Raw genomic sequence first — 19,762 nt, 5'->3', positions numbered from 1 at the left:
TTGGCTGTCGCCGACGAGGGATGGACTGGGAACACCTGGTCGATTAAATGTACAGGACGGCACACGTTAGGCGTTGACCAGCTCTGCTTGTGGCTGTGTAGGATTTAACTTTGTCTGGATATGCGCATGTAGGATAATTTAACACACTACTTAAAAAAAAAAATGATTTAGTGTAAATTTACCGTGAAGTTCTTTTCATTTTAATCGACAGAAGTGCTTTTGGTTCAGAAGACTGTCCTATTCTAGTTCGTGCAAACTGTCAGGAAATTGCACTTGTTTCAACATTAGCTCTTCTGTTGTGCAGTATTTCTACAATTGCAGGGATGCTCTTTCCTCGCCCCTTGATCTCACGCTTCCAGTTCTGCCATCATGTTGTGTATGTTGTCATTGTCCCGCTAACATTATTTCAGTGGTACGCTAGCTTCTAATTTTTAAGTGAATAGTGTCAACTGTCATTGTCGTGGCAACCCCAAAATCACCTGCTTTGGTGGTGAAAATATTGGTGGGTCGATGCATTTCTAGTTCCTTCCAGCAATGACATGACAAGGTATGTTTGTGAATATGTGAACATTGGCGGTTTCCCTATCAAATTGTTTTAGAAAAACTGATTTGGGTGGCAGAGAAAAGGATGCAGATGTTACGGTATCCGTATAGCTTGATTGTGGTGAACTGGATGCTGTGTGTGCCAATGTTTGTGGTGTAATTTGCACTTCCTCTCAAAGTGCTCTGCTGTGTTGTGTGATTGTGTTTCTTTGCTGGCTGCCTAATGGAATAATCCTCAAATTAGTCATGAGGCATCATTATGTCAATTTTACTTCAGCCTAGAGGTAATCATATTGGAAAAGGCACATTAAATTTTACCCAAGTCGTTTGTTGATATACAATCTGCTTATCTTACTTTTTGGCTCTGACAGACACAAACATGGGAAAGATGCTAAGATACTGATAATTGCAAAACTGGTCAAAAATGATTTGTTGTCAACTAGTTATTAACACTTCCTTGTTCTTCCACAACTTCTTCTTTACATTTGGCAGCACAGTGTCTTTTCTTGAATAGAGTAAAGAAGTGAAAATTATCGTACCATTTGTGTCATTACAAATCCCTTTTTAGAGTCAACTTTCATTTTAAAACAACAGAAAGGAAAGAATTTCCACCTATCGCCATTCATCCATTGTCTATGGTGCTCATTTGATGTGATTTACTCCATTGGATACTTGAAGCTGCTGTACCAAAAGGTAGAGGGCAGTGGAAGCTAAGTAAGGCGTTTTCCCCTCTCTAAATTACAACTTGATTGTGGCTGTGCCTTCATCTAAAGCAGTTGATCTGCGGGTGGTCATGGCAACGACATGAATCATATCCTCTATATAAAGCGATTCATCGGGGGATCAAAATAAATGGGTTGTTATTATGGTGAGGTAAAAGCGGTATACCTGGTTGCTTTAAAATGGGGCCGCTAAATTCTGAGTAGTCGTACTAAGATTACATTGATCTCTCTTCCCCAGATTACATGGACCGTGACCTGAGGTGTGAAAGACTGCATCGCCATGTCTCAGCCCGAGTCTGAAGTCACCGTGTGGGACTGGTTAAGTGGGCTTCGTCTCGAACAGTACTCCAAAGCTTTTCAGACGGCAGGCCTGTCGACCTTAGCGGAATGTCAAAACCTCACAGCGGATCAGCTGGAGCACATGGGAATATCACTTCCGGGCCACCGGAGACGCATCCTAGCCAGCCTGAACAAAACTAGAGATGTCACCTCTCTACAACTTGAGGCACAGCCAGTCTTTGTACCGGCTGCGAGAGCAGAGCACGAGCTACTCATGGAGGAGAATGGACCCTTGAACGCGGGAGCGATATCTGTCGTGGAGGAAAAAGGTTTTCTGAATGAAGCTGAGAAGGAAAACGCACATGACCCTGATCCTGCACCCAGAGGAAGAGAGAAACCAGTCCCGAGGGACAGACAAGCCAGGATGAGAAATGAAACTAGTGAGACGGAGAGGATGGTACCTCTTGAACATAATGAAGAGGACGTCGATGCAGAGAAAAAGAGGCCAGTTCCAAAAGAGAGGACGAGGTTCCGCTCCAGTGCTCCAGTCGTATTAGACTCTCAAGCCAGTTCTCTAATTTTCCCATCTTGTGACACCTCTTTGCCACCAGTGCCCCCACGGTGCACCTTGAACTGCCCGCCACAACGCTTCACAATGGCCTTGACGCCCTCATCCCCGGCGCAAAGCCCCACCACACCTCATCACACCAAGTCGCTCATCAAAGAGGCAGCTTTACACGTTCGATGTTCCACGCAAGAAACTGTCCACCCATCATGGGCCCCCACCTCCCGAACTCAGCCTCAGACATCTTCCGTTCACCTGCCGGCTCAAAATTCAAGAAGCGAGAAAATGCTAACCTTCTCGCCCAGGCAAGAGGGAAATGCTCCACCTCTCCCTCCAAAAGTTGGGCCAGCAGCACCAAGAGGGCCCCCAAAAATTCCAAACAGGCATCCTATACTACCTTCTAGAATTGAAAGGTAAGTTTGCTACTCCTATTAGCATACCTTGACTGCAGTGGTTCTCAAGGTTTTACACCAAATACCATCTCAAAACATACTTGGCTTTTCATAAAAAAAAAAAAAAAAAAAAAAAAAAAACACTTCCTGATTTAATTTGGGCAGAAGATTAATTTTGGTAGGAAAAAATGTGTTTTCGCCAAGATGGTGTGTGAGATTCGATGGGTTCATGTATTCATTGCTAAGAACCTTGCCACGAAATTGTGTGTGATTAGAAAATCAAGGTAGCCAAACTGATGCTCTGAGATGATTACTCAACAGACCTAGGTAGGCTAGTGGAAGTGAAGTGTTTGTAAGTGCAAAAGTCAATACTTTGCAGGTCAATCTAAGAATTCAAATCTATGAATTAAATCATTCACTGCCATTGGCGAATTTACTTGTCTTTTCACAGACCAGCCATTCAGTTCAAGGAATTTATTTATATATTTAAAAAAAAAAATTCAAACGTTAGGGTAAAAGAGGGTCTGTAAATCTCTGGCAGTGAATGAGTTAATTTGACAGATAAATGTCTAACAATGAAATTAGTACTTGTCAAACACATGGTTATTTACCATAAGATTCCAGTCTCATGATAGGAAGACTTAGCTATATAGCTGGTTGTCTATTTTATGAAACGAATTAGTATATGTGTATGTACTCTATTGGGGTATCTGGATATATGAATGCTGTTATTTACTTTATATAGTTCGCCTATGCCTGGACCTCGAGGTTGCAAATACATCTGATTTATTAATTGAAAGTTAGTTTAAGAAGTCAACACTGCCACCGCCTGGACACAATGATATAATGCGCATCAGAGCCACACAAGCTGAGAAAATACCATGTGTTTTTTTTTTTTTTTTGAACAATGCTTTTTTTGAGATTTCAGTTACTAGTACATGTAGTCTGTAATTCTTTTGGGTAGCACACCTGGTCTATGCACTCTGCTCTCTCTTATAAAGGAAGTAGCTGCAGTGAGAGGGAGGAAGTCGCTATAGAGAACAAAAATAGTTACATGTTCCAAACTATGCTGTGAGTGGAACGGAGAGATTGAGAGGGTGGGGAAATGGATGAAAAGGTCATTTTCATGTTCTTCTTTGAATCTTCACAGTTTTGCTTGTGATGGCTCACATTCACATGTTGTTTTGTGTCATTGTCAGTGTGCTTTGTTGCCGCCTCCCCTTTTTTGTGTTAACCGGTCATTTCCTCCCCACTCTCTCTCTCGTTCTGCCTTCCATATTCCTGACATGCGTGTCTTTTAAAAAAATGATTGTATCAACATAGAAGAGGACTTCTTTTTACCTTGACAGCAGGTAAGCTGACCATAATCTCTAACGTCTCGTCATTTTTCCCTCCAACACGTTCTCCCCTCTGTATCACTAACAAGTCCGACTTTTCTTCTCTGCTGTCATCTTTTTTCGTGTAGGGGAAGCAAGGTGCTGTTTTCTTGTTCGGCTTGTGAGACAAAAGCACCTGAGACGGTTTATGTAAAATCTTAATGTACCTTAAAGGCATGCATGTTTGTTGTTATTTTTCTGGGGACTGCACACATGCATGGAACATGCTAATTAATATTTGAAAAAATCTTTGCAATTACTCTGGTTTCTAAATCTATTGGAACTAGAAACAATTCTCCCAAGCTGCACTGCTGCAATAATGTTATCAGCCACACAGCATTAGGTAGTTGGGTGTCACAGCAAAGTTTAATTTGTTGTTCAGTAGTTGTGCTGTTTTGTAGAAATGTACCCGGAATTCCACACAAGCAAGAAGTACTCATTGAAGCATCATTTAACGTTGTAGGGAAGACTTTGTGTAACGTGAGTTAATATTTCATCCATGTTGTGTATATATAGTCCTGCTTAAATTGGCATTTAAAAGGAGCTCCAACTATACGCACACTGATTCATAGCAAAATAAGTGTGCCCCTTCCTTTTGGTGCTCTTCCTCAGCAAAAATAGGAGGAACTGTGTGAAAAGGCCAGTTTCCCGTCATTGTGGACCTATTTTTGGGATGTATATTGAGACGACTCATACACTGATGACACGACGAGGTTTAGTCGTCATGCTTGTGATGAAGTCTTGTAGCTCAGTCATAACGGTCGAAATACTTAGGTCACTTGTGTTGCATAAGAACAGTTTATCCAGAGTTTGAGAAGAACCTTTGCTTTGAACCCTTCTGTTAGATTTCGTGCAATATCAATTCACTTAGGCTGTTAAAGCAAAAATGTAGGTGGTAACCCAACAACAGCCTTTTTCTGAAGTCTTGTCCATAATATCTAAAATTGCATAGGAGGGTAATAGTGATAATTTCCAACCATTTTAGGAGCATTTGCGATTGTGCTATTTGTCTCTTACCAATTGTCCATCCAGGCATTTTCCATATCATTTCTCCTCATTAGCGTCGCACATGAGCTGATTGATGCGCATATAGACAGCCATTCACACCTATGGACATATGGTGGGAGCCTTTAATCAACCTAACATTCATGTTCTTTGAATGTGGGAGTAAGCTGGAGTACTCACCTAAAAAGTAGGAAAACTTCACACAGCAAAACATTTTTTTCCCTGATTATGTTCTATGCAGGCCCACTAGTTGAAACAAGGCATTTTGATAAATATTGCATTTGTGGAATAAGAGTTAATCCACCCGTTTTTAGCCATCTCTGGGGGCGGCCATTTTGTTACTTCTGTCGACTGAAAATGACATCACAACTGACCAATCACGGCTGACCTTTTTTCTGAAGCTGAGCTGTGATTGGTCGTTACCTGAACCCTGAGGGTCTGTATTGTCATTTTCAGTTGACCGAAGTGACAAAATGGCCGCCCCCGGAGATGGCTAAAAACGGGTGGATTTTGCTGCTAAACTCATATTCCACAAACACAATATTAATCAGAATGCAATGTTTCAACTAGTGGGCCAGCTGGGAACACATTCTTGAAACAATTATGTTTGGGTTGATTTCCACTTCAAACAGTGCTTGCTCAATCCATGGTGGTTCTGTAGTTATTTGCCATCTTTTCCACTGACTGACACTTGATGTGGGTATTTGGATGTCAATTTCAGACATGAGCCACAGGAGGGAGACTGTAAACGCTTAAAACAACACCCACACATGTATTATTCGCCCTCCTATCTTAAAATGCGAGGAATTTCTTGAGAGGGATGACTAATATATCTCACTCTTGTCAAACAAATCATACAACAGTGGGGTTTTTTTCAGCATTTGACATTTGAAATGCATTGGATCCCATGGTATGCTGTTTGCATATAGTATCTCACGGGAGGATGCAGGTTCAGACATGTTGCCAAAATGTGAGGAAGAGAGACAAAATGTGACAGATCGGAAGAGCGGAGAGACTAGTTTTGGAGGGGACTTATAATTTTTTATAACCATGGTGTACACGAACTCGAGAGCAGCTATCAGAACCGTGGAAGAAATTTGTCTGACCAGCAGTTGACATTGCCTGGAAGACTTTTTTTGTAGTGCCTCTAAATGAAGCCCAATCTTTTTTTTTTTTTTTTGTGCCTAATGGAATGAGCGGGGACGAAACATTTAGTTGAAAGGATTCTTTTTCACTGAGGATGTATAGACTCAGCCGTTTGTGGGGGATTTTCACCTCACCTCCTGACACCGTGATCCTCGAGGACTCATCTGCTCCCCAAACCTGTGGTGACCACTCTTGTCCTCCTTTGTCCTCCAGCCCTCCTCCTAGCAAGACCGATGAGCTCCTTCAAGACCAAACTCCAAAGGGTCCACCTCGCATCATGACTTCTCAAAACCGAGAAGTCACACAACCATCAAGCCAACCTGCCTCTCAACTAGCCCTGCCCGCTAAAGGAGCCCCCCAGCTTCCTCCTCAGACAAGTAAGATGAATACTAAGAATGATTAGCTTTCTCTTATGCACTGACTTTCCAATCAATAATAGTTATACCAACTTCAGACCCAGATGAGCGGCCGGATGAGTTGTAAACAACAACAACAAAAATGGTTCTGTGGGTTTCACATCTGCTTATATTCTAATTGTCTGACTTTTTTCAGCATTGTGCCCACCAGATACTGATTCAGATGACTATAAAGAAACGGATCCATCTTATGCCAGTGTTCATCCAGTGAGCCTTTTAGACAGGGTACGAAGTTTTAACAGTCTTTGTGGTAATAGCATGTAACCTTCATGAATGACAACAGTCTCGTCCTTTAGGAAATGTCCCTGCAAGTGCCTCTGAAAGCAAAGGGGCGGTACAGTTCTTTATGCAGTGATGACGAGCTATTAGATGAGGAAGAGTAAGTCATACGCGACACCGACATTGACACATACCCAAAAACACGCACTTGACCTGTTTTTTTTTTTCGCAAACACAGAGAAGAGACACTTGAAATGACTGTTGTCAGTAACTCAGCACATACTGTACTGGCCCCAGATGTGAGGTTGTGTTTTTAGTTATGCAATCGCATTCCTTTAGCTGCCTGAATGCTTCTGCTGTGTATGTTTTCATGATTGTGTTGATATCGGTAAACTGTGCATGAACTGAAAGTGAATTTCTTTACAGAGTATGTAATGTTGGCTATAATTTCAGGCACAAACAGACCGGAAAAACTTGTAGTGTCTCTTCCGCACCAATCAAGATAGATAGAAGCTTTATTTCGGGGATAATGATTAGCTGTCATTCTTGTTGAGGTTAGTGTTGTGTTGTGGGTGCTCATTTCTGTTCATCTGTAGTCCGAGTGTTTGGGAAGAACGGAGCCTCGGCAGCCTACAAGGCAGCATCTTTCTGCCGAACGCTGGCAGACTGGCGTCACCCCCTAAAGAAGACGGCTCCCAGCTCGCTGCCGTCATCAAGATGGGCTGGCTCGACAAGAATCCACCTCAGGGGTATGACATCGTACTGTACATACAACTACAGTATTCACATTCTTTTGAAGGGATTGAGCAACTTTCCATATGGGTACAACATTTGGATTGTCATGTAGCCATGAAAGCATCGAGACACACATTTATAACCAAGGAGAGCCGTAGTCAGCAGTGCCTCGTGATTGGTTAAAGTAGACACTTGCTTGTGGTTGTTTTATTATTAGTTGGTTCTGCACCTGGAGATTTTACAAGCGCCCTCTGCACAATGTGGATATTCGAAACATGAGCACTGCATTGTAAGCATGTGTAAACGCCACCATATAGGACACCTGACTGTTACATACTGTAGACACCTTGTGAAAATGTAGTGATGAGTTGATCTTTGATTTGCTGTCCCAAAATTGTGATGAATTTATGAATTTATCGTTTTGGGATTGAACTCATGACCTCAGACAACGCTACTTTTACATACGCTATTACAAATAATTGCAAATTTTAATATGCATGATGGCATGCAGTAGGCCTTACTTATTGAACCATTTTAAAAACCTTGAAAAATGACTGCCTCCTTCACACAGCCTCTTTCGTGTCCGTGAATTATTAAAGCAATGGCTTGTAAGGTCTTGATGGTATATATATTTGATGGACTATTGCACTGAAGCTTGATTTGAAGAAAATCGTGATCCGTCAGAAAAATCACAATTCAAGACCTTATGTCTGTGGTAACTTTTATTCATCATCTAGAAGAGGTCAGAGGTCACTCAGCCTGGACCTGAGAGACGACCGTCTCTGATGTAGTTCAAAGGTGTTTGATGGGGTTGAAGTCAGAGCAGAGCCCCTCAGATACTTTCACACCAACTCATCCAATCATTATTTTAAGGACCTTGTTGGTATCCTACAATTATTGAAAATGTCTTGGAAATAATTCAGATTCAAGCCCCACCCCCAATGACAGAATATGTATTTAATATTTTGTCCATATTGTGTACTATATATACCCATGCTTGAACTGGAAAGAAGAAAAATACCTCCAAATACACCTATGTAAAAAGTACATATTTCACTTTAATATAATTACACATCATTGTTCTTTTTGTGTTATCACAGTACTGCACTTTGAGTGCTTGCTTCTATGTGTATACTTCCATACAGGGCCCTTTATTATCAGAGGCGATGGGTAAAGCTCGATGTTGACTACCTGCGATATTTTGACAATGACAAGGTAACAAGCCAAACAAGCATCCATCTTGACGTTAATGCGCTTATATCATAATTCTGCTTGTTTTGATATGCTTGATTTTAAGATTAAATTATTGTGGCTATCTGTTCCAGCAAGTGTATTCTAAGGGAATCATCTCGACCGCATCAATAACTAATGTGACAAGTGTGGGCGAGCTGAAGTTTGAGGTCATCACAAACAATCGCACGTTTATCTTCAAGGCTGAAAGTGACGGTCGGTCTGGTTACTGACCTGTGTGATTTTCCTGAATAGTGCGCGGTGAAATTATAACTTGATTTTGTGTTTGTGTGCATTCCTTTTTGTTTTCCGCCTCTGCCTGCGCATCCAGCTGAGAGAAATGAATGGGTGACTCTGCTGCAGGACTGCACAAGGGGGCGCCAGAGACGCAGCACATTGAACCCTGGTTCACCTTTGACTCCAGAGTTTAAAGGCTATTTGGAGCTCAAAGGTCTACGCTCCAAACTTTACACAGTTGTGGCTTCAGATAAGGTCTTTCTCTATAAAAATACCGAGGTGAGTGTTTGTAATGTTTTCTTTTTCTTTTTTCCAGACAAGTAGCTGTTTTAAGATATAAAGTACTTCCTGAGTTTTCTCCTTTATCGTTTTTAATGTTGTAAACACTGACAATTGATTTGCGACTACCGGTATTTCTTCTCCCTAGGACTACCGTATTGGAGTGGGCATCACATCAATTGATATGAATGTAGGAAATGTTAAAGTCACAGATCGCCGCAGCTTTGATCTCACTACACCTTACCGCATTTTCAGGTACTGTAGGTGCACTCAACATCAAAAACCTGCATTCCTCCTTTTCAAACTAGACTACAGTTTGTACTTTTAAGCAGCGTGATACTTGTCTTGACAGTGGATTATTTTGGATATACATTTGTTAGTGCGAGGATCAGATCGTGAGAATTCCCACCATTTTCCCTCATTTTCCCACTTTGTGTGGTTTATTTGTGAGGAAGGAGATCTTGTCTTTGTGTGTGTGTGTGCGTGTGCGCGTGTGCGTGACATCTTCAGGCTGACACTTCACTGCCTGCTGTGCAAAGACTCAGCTTGACAGGATGTGGAAACCGCGCCTGGTCATTTGCACAGTATATTTTTGATTGGCTGTTGAAATTAATGATTTAACAAGACTGCTTTGATGATAGTTTGTCTAAGACACAGTCCCTCAAAGAGTGTTGTTTGAACTTTGATGCGAATCTCCAAACAGAAATTTTCCAGGGTTGTGATTATTCATTTGTTGGACTCATTTGTCCATACAAGTATTTTAAAGCGGAAGTCAACCCAAACTTTTTTTTTAAAGAATATGTTCTATGCAGGCCCACTAGTTGAAACAGCATTCAGATTAATATTGCGCAACAAAATCCACCCGTTTTTCGCCATCCCTGGGGGCGGCCATTTTGTCACTTCTGTCGACTGAAAATGACATATCACACCCTCAGGGCTCAGATAACGACCAATCATAGCTCAGCCTCAGAAAACAGGTGAGCCGTGATTGATTATTTTCAGTCGACAGACGTGACAAAATGGCTGCCCCGTGAGCTCATATTTCAAATTAATTGTTGCCTTGTTTCAACTAGTGGGCCTGCATAGAACATATTCTTGAGAAAAATATGTTTGGGTTGACTTCCTCTTTAAGCACAGAGAAAAGACATCATAGTGTTGGACGGAAAAAAGAAGTACTGAGTCTATTTGTGTTTGTCTGGATGTGTGTTTGGATCACAGTTTTCAACTCAATATATTTAGCGACCCAAAAGCAGAATAAGAGTCAGTTCTGTTCTGTAGTTGCCACTGATGCTTTAATGGCAGCGGAAACACTTCGAAGTTTGATTGTCTCTGTCCGCAGTTTCATAGCAGAGTCGGAGCAACTGAAAGATCACTGGGTGGACGCAATGAGGGATGCCATAGGTGAGGCCTTGTCCAATAGCGAGGTTGCTGATCGAATATGGGCGGAGCCAAGCAACGGTTCCTGTGCCGATTGCAGCGCTCCTACGCCGGAATGGGCGGCCATCAACTTGTGTGTTGTGATCTGCAAGCGATGTGCAGGTTTGTGCTCTGTGATTAGAGAATAACATCTTTATATCGTTATAGAGAAGTTTGGTGTACAGATGGTTTGAGTATTTTTCCAAATGTGTTCACTAGGGGTGTAACGGTACGCTAAACCACGTTTCGGTTCGTTTTTTTGGAAACTTCGGTTTGGTATATTTTTGGTACAAAAAAAAACAGATTAAAAAAAAAAAAAAAGTTTATTTTGAAAATATGTAAACTGTACTTTTTTTCGAAAAAATAAATAAAAGCGAACCATTCGGGTGATATTCTAAGAAATTACAGCTCTTAAAAGATCTCTTAATTTTGTAAATTATTTAGTCACTGAAATCTTTTCATATCAAATACTCAGCAGCAACGCCTATGGCACACCTAAGTATTCTAGTTAAAGACAAGTTGTCATTAAAGTACATTTATACACTTTTTGTGATAAAAAAACCCATACAATAACAGTTACAATGATTGCTAACTATATTAAAACTCTTTATAATGAAATATTTTTTTAAAGTCTATGAAATTGTATGCACTTTTTAGGCATTGAAATCTTTGAATGTTCAACAGCACATTGTAACGAATTGGGTTATCTGTGTTGTGGTCGGATTTGTGTGTTGCTGAGTTGTGATGTTTCCGAGGTTCATGAATGCATCGTACGGCAAGCGAGTGGAGCAGCGGAGAAAGAAGAGTGCGAGCAGTTGTACTTGGATTCATAAAAACATATTAATTAAACTACGCCTGACGCTGTGTTACTGGAAGACACTACAATATGATAAATCTCTCTATTTAAGTTTTTGCTCCCTTGTCTAAGAAACATTCACAGTCAGATGATACCGTGCATGTAGCAATTTCGGCACACAACTTTCGGACTTAACCACGTACCTTTCCCCATCGACGATTTTAACAAACAGGAGACCGCAGTGTACGGGGGGCGACCTTCGAGCTCTGGCTCTTTTCTGGCTCTCACTTTTGTGCCGCCACTCTCCTCTCCCGCATGCAACAGTCAATAGCGCCCGTGCGTAAACCCGCGCTAATAAGTGGACCCAACCGAACGCAAGTGGACCAAACCGAACATGCCATACCAAAACGTATTAATACACCCACATGTACCGTTACACCCCTAGTGTTTACCGTATGCCAAGAATGTATGGCTTTTTGATGTGAAAAGAGAATGGAAGACAAATATGAGGAAGGGTGGAAAAAAAGAGTTGTAGTCAATCTAAGTATTTCATCCCAGTGTGTTCGAGCGCACGTGTGGCTTTCCTTCAAAGACGGTATGTGTGTGTTTGATGTGCACATGTGTTTCAGGAGAGCACAGAGGATTGGGCCCTAACATTTCTAAGGTTCGGAGTCTGAAAATGGACAGGAAGGTTTGGACCGAGGACCTCATAGAGGTATACACCCACATAATCTACGGCACATTCAGTTGATGTGAATTTTATTCCTTTTTTCTCAGTGTCTGGTAAATGGTTGGGAAAATATTGGTCAAATCATTGAATCAGATAACAAGCAATCACGGCTCACCTGTTTTGTTAAATTGCGCTGTGATTGGTCGTTATCCGAGCCCTGGGAGTGTGCGATGTCATTTTCAGTCGACGGAAGTATTGTATTGTTTAAAAATGTTCCTTCAAGAAAAACAATGTCAATGCCATGTCGGGCAGGGGTGGACTTCACTTTTTAGCCTGTGCACGCGTAATCCCAGATGTCTCAACACATTAATATAATCCATTGTAGATGAACTACTAATAAATGAGAAGCGTGTACCAGGAAGCCATATTTATCTTAACCAGTGTTGATTCCCACAGTGTGAAAGAAAGTATTGTGTTTGTCCATACCTTTGCAGGTGTTCCTCTTGCTTGGCAACAATCGTGTTAACACTTTCTGGGCAGCAAACATCCCACCTAGCGAGGCACTGTCGCCATCAAGCTGCAGTGATGACCGGCGGCGTTTCATCACTAACAAGTACCGCTATGGCAAATATAGGAAGTACCACCCACTATACGGAAACCAGAGAGAGCTGAATAACGTAAGTTGCAGTTTCCTCTTGAATTGACGAACTTTTTGTTTCTAAAGATGAACATGTGCATCGCTTGAGCATATCTGTACCTAACGTAGTGAGGCAATATCGGGGATTCAGACAGCTAGTTAACAGACAGTGAAAGACAGGCATTAATACACTGGGAGGATTTAGATGTTGACCACTGTCTCGACATGTTGACTTCATCTACATGACACCCATACTTATGCAAGTGTCAACACCCTTTCTGAGACACAATTCAGTGTCGCCTGTAGCATGTCTGTCCAAGAGGCTCACAGTTGTGACTGAATTATATTCAATGCACCATGTACGTGACACTCACCCCACAGAGTATGGCTTAAACTTTCCAAGAATACTAGACGCAAGATAGATTTTGCTCTTTTACCCTTCACTCTTTTAAATGCACTGTTAGATTGACAGGTTTCACTTTTTGCTGAACTCAGTGTGAAAACGCGAATAATGCTATCTAATAATTCTCCAAAAATTAATGAGTGTGTCAGTATTTGCGAGCCAGCTGGCTCAGTCATTGGCTTAACCCATTTAACCACAATGACGGCTGCTCTCAGAGTGAGTTTGTGACTGACTCACATTTACCACCTGACTTTGGGCACTTATCCCCTCCCCACCCCCGTAAGTGTGTGTGCGTGTATGCGTGTGTGTGTGTCACATGTTTGGCATATCCAGAAGATTAAAAGTGCAACAAAACTGTAATTTAAAAAAAGAAACGTTTTTATTTCTGTCCTTTGTTTTAGTCCTCTTGCTTAATCGTGCTCACCTTTTCTCTGTTTCTACTTTCACACGGTTTGTCTTGCTCGCTGTCATTCGAGAGCTTCGATTCTCTGTTTTTGTTACAATGCTGGGCCTAATAGAATCCAGAGCCTTCTCTGTGAGGGATACTCTCTGTGACCATTGGTGCTCTAAGGAAGTGTGTGAGGGGTCAAGCAAAACATCTGCAGCTCCTTAGGAAACTTAAAAGTAAAACCCAAAGCCCATTTCATCTGCCTCTGCCTTTTTACTCCCACATCTCAGCTTCCTCTCTCCTTGTTTTTCTCCGTTTCTCGAATGTGACATCACTACTCACTGCTCGAGCTGGAATGTGCCGTAGCCCCGCCTCTGCTTCTCTTTTACTCCTCCCCCTGTGCCCTTCATTGCTGAGCTGTGACTGCCAAAGAAAGTTTCTCTCTTACCTCCTCCTTCATGTGACTGTTTGTAAATGTCTGCTGTTGCTTGAAGTTCGTCTCAAACTTAAGTGATGCAAAGTACTGTAGCTCGTTTTTCTGGCATCGCGCTCTTTGCCAAGTAGCACCTTAAACAGGACACGCCGCGTGGAAGCCAACAGGTAAGATTGTGTTTATTGCTGATGTGATGTCGAGTAAGGAAAATACTGTGTGTTTATTTTCGGCCTTTTAAAGAGTGACTGCGTGTTTTATTGAATGCGAGTTTGCTCAGGAATCCGTGTCAACCGACTTTGGATCCGTGGCAATATTTGATCTTGTTGTGTTTGATTGGAGACTAGTTGGCTCATTAAAAGCGTTTTCACATTGCAGCCTTTGTGCATACATTGCCTGTTGGAGTGGGCTGAGATAGGTCAACATGCATGCTAATGTGCATGGGCATATTTTGTATTTTGTGTGCGCACTTGTGTGCGCACTGTGGATGAGTGGCCCGTCTGTCAATGGAGATCATTGTGCCTCTCTCTCTTTCATTCAGTTTCAGCCTGCTTCACAACCCTGTCCTTAGCTTTCTGTCCTCTTCACCAGTTAGTAAACTTTCTGTCATCATGCATTAATCGGTCCAAAAGGATTGGTTCAATATGCACCCTATGGCAGTTTGAAAAGAATGTGACAGTCTGACAAGGAAAGTTCTTGCGTAGGACGATCAACGTGTGTGTGCTAATCTACTTCAACTGAGACGGACACCTCTCATGTTACACTGCATCTTTTGTTGCATTTGTTTCAAACTTTGTAAGAGACTGTTGAAGGCCTTCTTTGTTTACTATTCCCAAATGATATTATGGCCCACATTTACGCTTAGCATACTCGAAGGCATGATAGAGAATTGAGATCAAATTTAAGAATGATGTAAAATTTCAGAATGAGATGCCCTAGTTAATCGCTGTGTTCAAACTGCAGTTGCCTTTTGCTGTGGTGTAAAACTCCATCGTGCTTAGGTAGGTCATATACAGTGTAGTTTTCTAAGATGTTTGTCATTTTTAACGTAGCTAAATAACGAACACAATTAGAAACACATCTCACTGGAATCAAAGTATTCAATTCAGCAGCTCTCTGAAAAAAAAAAAAAAAATCTAGCTTAAGTCTTTTCTTCCCCAAGTATGAAAGCGAGATGTTATGTTTTCAGTACGTTTGTTAGTCAGCTTCTTCCTTAGCAATATACTACCGAACCAGTTTGGTTGAGTGGTAGAAGAATATCCCAATTGTGCAGTGAATAATGGAATTTCATTGTTTTTTTTCCATTCCATTCTTGCATTGTGGACAAGTGGGGCAGTGACCCATTTGATCAGAGGTAATGAGCCGTATCGTTGGCATTCTGGTATCAAGTCCTGCTACGGGCAGCTCATCTGTCAGCCATCCATTTTTTTAGCTTGGTCTACTGATATCATGCCCACTGTTCATCAGGGATGGGTTAATGTCAGAGAAGAAATTGTGCTGTACATTGTACATGTGACAAATTCAGTATAGTTATCTTTCAGGCATATCGGTAGCCACCCCAAGTACAGTCACTGTCACCACACTAGCTGTGATCTGCCTGCCAGCCACAACATTAGGGACACCTGGTCAAATAAGTACAAGGGCTGTATCAAAAATAAGATGGGAATGTTCCCTTTCGCTTGGCAATGTGAGTGAGATATTGCTTTATAGATAGTTCATTATTGTGGTAGTTGGTTGTTATGTAGAACTGCAACGCAGCTTACTGAGGGCTGTTTTCAATTCGTTGTTGTTGTTGTTTTTGGCTCTTTGTGCTTGTTGATTTGATCACCTATGCACTAGAGTCAAGCATGGAAAAACGCTTGCTGTATTTAACATTTGGTGCCAAGTTTATAATGAGCATTACTGCCCTCTATAGGATGGGAGTGGAATATCACTTGATTTTTGATGAAACCAGACAGCTGTTTTAGATTATGGGGCCCTGACAGAGAGGCCTGTGATAGTTATCTTTGTAAAGGCAGATGTTTTTGTTATAATGCTAAAACTGGATCTAATTAGGTTATGTTGGGTTATGTAATGGTGAGTCTCAGTGCGTGACCTACTGTAGTACAATCACTAGCAAACATTATGGAATCACCGGTCTCCGAGTCTGGCCTCTCTTCAGTCTCTCCCAGTGGATTTTAGGGTTCAATTTAAGATGCTTCTATTTGTTTACAAGTCTTTAAATGGCCTCGCCCCGACGTACCTCTCCGAGCTCCTCCACTCAGGTCTGCGGACCAGGCGCTGCTTGAGGTGCCGAAGACTAAGCGGTGCCTCAGAGGGGATCGAGCCTTTTCTGTTGCTGGTCCTTCCCTTTTGGAATGACCTTTTATTAAATGGTAGGCAAGCCCCCTCTCTGTCCATTTTTAAAACCTGTTTGAAGACACATTTCTATTCTTTGATCCGATGTGAGACTTGAGAGTTTTCTGCTGTTTTCCGGTGTCTTTTGTATGTAGTGTTTTAATTTATTCCTTTCATTGGTTATATTACAGTATTGCTATTTTGTTATTGTAATGTAAAGTGCTTTGTTACAGCTGTAACTGTTATGAAATGTGATATATAAATATATTGTATTGTATTGTAGACAAAAAGCAGATCACAGATATGACACAAAACTAAATGGCAACTTTCTGGCTTTAAGAAACATTAAAAGTCAAGAAAATCAAATGTAGTAGTCAGTGGCTTACTTGTTTACAACTGAATGGATATCCTCTGCGACTGGTTTTCTCCAGGGATTTTTTTAATACATTTCTGTAAAACGCTTCACTTGTCTTACAGCACGTGGGTGGGTTAGCGAAACTTCAAGGGAAGAAAAGTTACATAGTTTGCACCCTTTTATGTATTTGACCCATCAGCTATTCTCTTGTCAACTGGATTCCTTTTTGCTTCATGTGGTCTTTTTGTCTGTACACAAGGTAGCCTTTACCGTCCGTCCTCGTGTTTTTCTTATTTGTCTTTTAGCCCCTCAATTTTCAGATTCAACCCCTCTTGTCTGTCAGCTCTCCCTCTCATTCTGTCTCACTATGTAAGCCATCCCAGGTGAGGTAATGGTGGAAAATGATGTGGGAAAAAAAATAGTTTTCCTCATCTGGAATGAATATTTGAACCCATATAGAAGTGAGGGTGTGTGTATATGATGAAGTGTGCAAAAAGGATCAGGCTGCGTGTTGGCATTGAGTGTGTGTGGGCATGACGTTCACTTCTAGCACAGGTAGTGTCTGATTAATGAGTCTGAATCTCAGTCTTTCGTCTTCTTTTCACAGTATTTTTCTTTCGTCTTTCTCATTATTTACTCCCATCTCTGACTTTTTCCCCTTCTCCCGTCCAAGCAGCCAGATGGAGCTGTGTGATTGTAGACACACCCAGATAAAATCGCCGTTTCTCTCATTTTCTCTCTGGGGATGTTGACTAAGATTCTTGAATTCCCGCCCCGTCTTTCCTGCCTGTATGTGTGTTTTGTGTGCGTGTGTTATTCCATTCATTTTCTTTCAGAGGCAGCAGATTTTAGAGGGCGTCTGAATTCACACAGCCAAATAACCCATTTCGTCGTTGTGCTTTTCTCTTAATTGGATCCCTGCCCTCACAAGCTATTGATATGTAACACTAACCTACATTCAGCATGCAAGCAATCACATTAATGTCCAGGGGCTGATTTAGTTTTGTTTAACTGAATCACATAAACAGAGAATTATGAGGCTTGGTTATCATCACTCAGCAGCTGGTATGGTAATGTACTTTAGTGTGTGTTCGGATTAAGATGTCCGTCTGTGTTGTTTTGGCTCTGCTAAACTCAACTAATGAGTGTTGTGCTTGTGGGCGTGATTAGGATGTCATGTGGATAAAATAGACAACTGTATAGTCGTGTTGAAAAGTTTCTTTCAGTGCTTGCTCCAAATTTTCTGTTCCAATAACCTTGATGCTTCATTGTTCATGTTTTTCCAGCCACATGGCTTCATTGGGCAGTTGTAATAATTTTTCTAAAATTTTCAGTGAATACCAATCCAGTGATCAGCATGAGAGTAACCACATTTTTTTTTTTTTTATGGCACAGCAAAAATAGAAACATAAGAGTCCCTGCATAGTATACATAATTTATACACTGTCGTATTTCTTGAATTGAAATACCCACTAATGCTGTTCCAAAATGATGTTATTTGGTTTCCGGTAGGGTGGCAACTAACGATTATTTTAATAATCGATGAATCTATCCATTCATCCATTTTCCAAACCGCTTATACTCATTAGGGTCACTGGCGTGCTGGTGCCTATCCCAGCTGTCTTCAGGCGGTACTCAAAAGTCGGGCAGTTCTTTGCGGCGTAGATGCTTGCATTGAAATCTGTCATTAATGCTCACGTCGGGGTCACCAATTGTGGAGATGCGGTAAATGACAAGACAAGGAGACGAAGGCAAGTCATGTCGAGAGCAAGCGGCAGGTTTCTCTCCTTCAACCCTTTCAAGTCTATCATCTCTTTGAACCAAGTCCCCTCCTTTAAGGTACAGGAACAGGGTGAATGTCTCTTGTGGTTCACCACAAGACAAATAATGTGTCCAGTAACAGTGATAGACTGCTTGTGACAGCTATGGTTTGGTTTCAGTGCGTTGAGGCCTATTGTTAGTGTGAATCTGCTTTTCAGACAGCAGATAATAGTGTCTGTTTGTTTGTTGTTGTTTTTTTTTAATATTGTGGTCTTACACTTTATTTTTAGATTTCACTCCAATTGATGTAGATAGTCAAGTACAGTATATATATTTTGTTTGTGGAATATGAGTTAAGCAGCAAAATCTTCACGTTTTTAGCCATCTCAGGGTGCGGCCATTTTGTCACTTCCGTCCACCGAAATGGACATCACAGTTGCTCAGGGCTCAGGTAACGACCAATCACGGCTCACCTGTTTCCTAAAGCTGAGCCATGATTGTCATGTTTCGATGTGTGGGCCTGCATAGGACATATTCTCGTAAAGAAAATTTTGAGGTTGACTTCCCCTTTAACATTGTGATTGTGTGATCCTAATATGTCTTCGTTCTCTCCTTTGCCACAGGCGTTGTGCATAAATGTGCAGTGCAGTGATGTGCTGGAGACATTAAGCCTGATTTTCTGTGGCGCTGATGTAAATTGTTCAACTGGCATGGCCAATTGCCCCACCCCTCTCTCCCTAGCCAACACACACTCTCAACCTTTGCAAGCTGTATTACTGAGCCACAATTTGAACACAGGTAGAGCATGTTTGTGATATCACTGAAACCTTTTTAGTAACTATATTGTCATGTTGGATTGTTTTACAATAGTGCAGCACAATATATCGAAAAGATAATTCGATCCTTAAAATACATCAGATAACTTAAAGATATTCTGTGCACGTAGAACTTCTCTGAATAGATAAATACATTTATATTGCGCTACCTTTGACAGTTTGATTGTTCTTGTGTGGTTTATCTTGAATGTTTACATTTGATGGAACCCAAATGGTTAACCTGTCATGTTTTTTGCTTCATGACTTTGATTTTTGTTCTGCAGATCTTCCTCGGTCAGAGGTAGACGGTGGCATGGAAGAGGTGCACTTTCCAGCTCCAACTTGTGTGTATCACAATGGCTTCCTTTTCAAGACTGGATCTATGGCTCGGGCTATCACAGAGCGCAAGGCCAGAGAGGGTATGCAAGCATGATGGCTAACCGTTGAGTCCTATCCACACTTGTTATAAAGCATTGGCACTTGCTTGGAGGTTTTATCCCTGTCAATTCTTCGTCAGTGTCATCTAGAAGTGCATTGTTTGTTCACTGTTCTTTGCAAGACTACTAGTTGAAACTAGGCATTTTGATGAATTATGCGTTTGTGGAATAAG

At 41.4% G+C, this 19,762-nt stretch overlaps 1 protein-coding gene across 4 annotated transcripts in view; it reads left to right on the top strand.

Annotated features, from left to right (window-relative positions):
• arap1 (ArfGAP with RhoGAP domain, ankyrin repeat and PH domain 1) overlaps positions 1–19,762 on the top strand; it is a 42,889-nt gene that overhangs the window by 6,662 nt on the left and 16,465 nt on the right. For 3 of the 4 annotated variants that reach the window (XM_086035722.1, XM_086035721.1, XM_086035723.1), the window contains exons 2-15: positions 1,504–2,522; positions 6,242–6,405; positions 6,581–6,669; positions 6,741–6,823; positions 7,260–7,412; positions 8,544–8,613; positions 8,724–8,844; positions 8,960–9,144; positions 9,293–9,399; positions 10,484–10,683; positions 11,986–12,071; positions 12,521–12,703; positions 18,961–19,135; positions 19,437–19,571. In XM_086035722.1, the coding sequence (XP_085891848.1) occupies positions 1,546–2,522; positions 6,242–6,405; positions 6,581–6,669; positions 6,741–6,823; positions 7,260–7,412; positions 8,544–8,613; positions 8,724–8,844; positions 8,960–9,144; positions 9,293–9,399; positions 10,484–10,683; positions 11,986–12,071; positions 12,521–12,703; positions 18,961–19,135; positions 19,437–19,571 (2,728 nt within the window). In that variant the 5' untranslated portion in view covers positions 1,504–1,545. Of the gene's footprint in view, positions 1–1,503; positions 2,523–6,241; positions 6,406–6,580; positions 6,670–6,740; positions 6,824–7,259; positions 7,413–8,543; positions 8,614–8,723; positions 8,845–8,959; positions 9,145–9,292; positions 9,400–10,483; positions 10,684–11,985; positions 12,072–12,520; positions 12,704–18,960; positions 19,136–19,436; positions 19,572–19,762 lie in introns of those variants that run through there. The other variant, XM_086035720.1, reaches the window with a different exon arrangement.

This window comes from Filicampus tigris, chromosome 7, assembly GCF_054856515.1.
Source record: "Filicampus tigris isolate MCC_2025a chromosome 7, RoL_Ftig_1.0, whole genome shotgun sequence".
NCBI classification, from domain to species: domain Eukaryota; kingdom Metazoa; phylum Chordata; class Actinopteri; order Syngnathiformes; family Syngnathidae; genus Filicampus; species Filicampus tigris.
The sequence above is the reverse complement of the archived record's forward strand: the minus strand, read 5'-3'. Positions and strand labels throughout refer to the sequence as shown.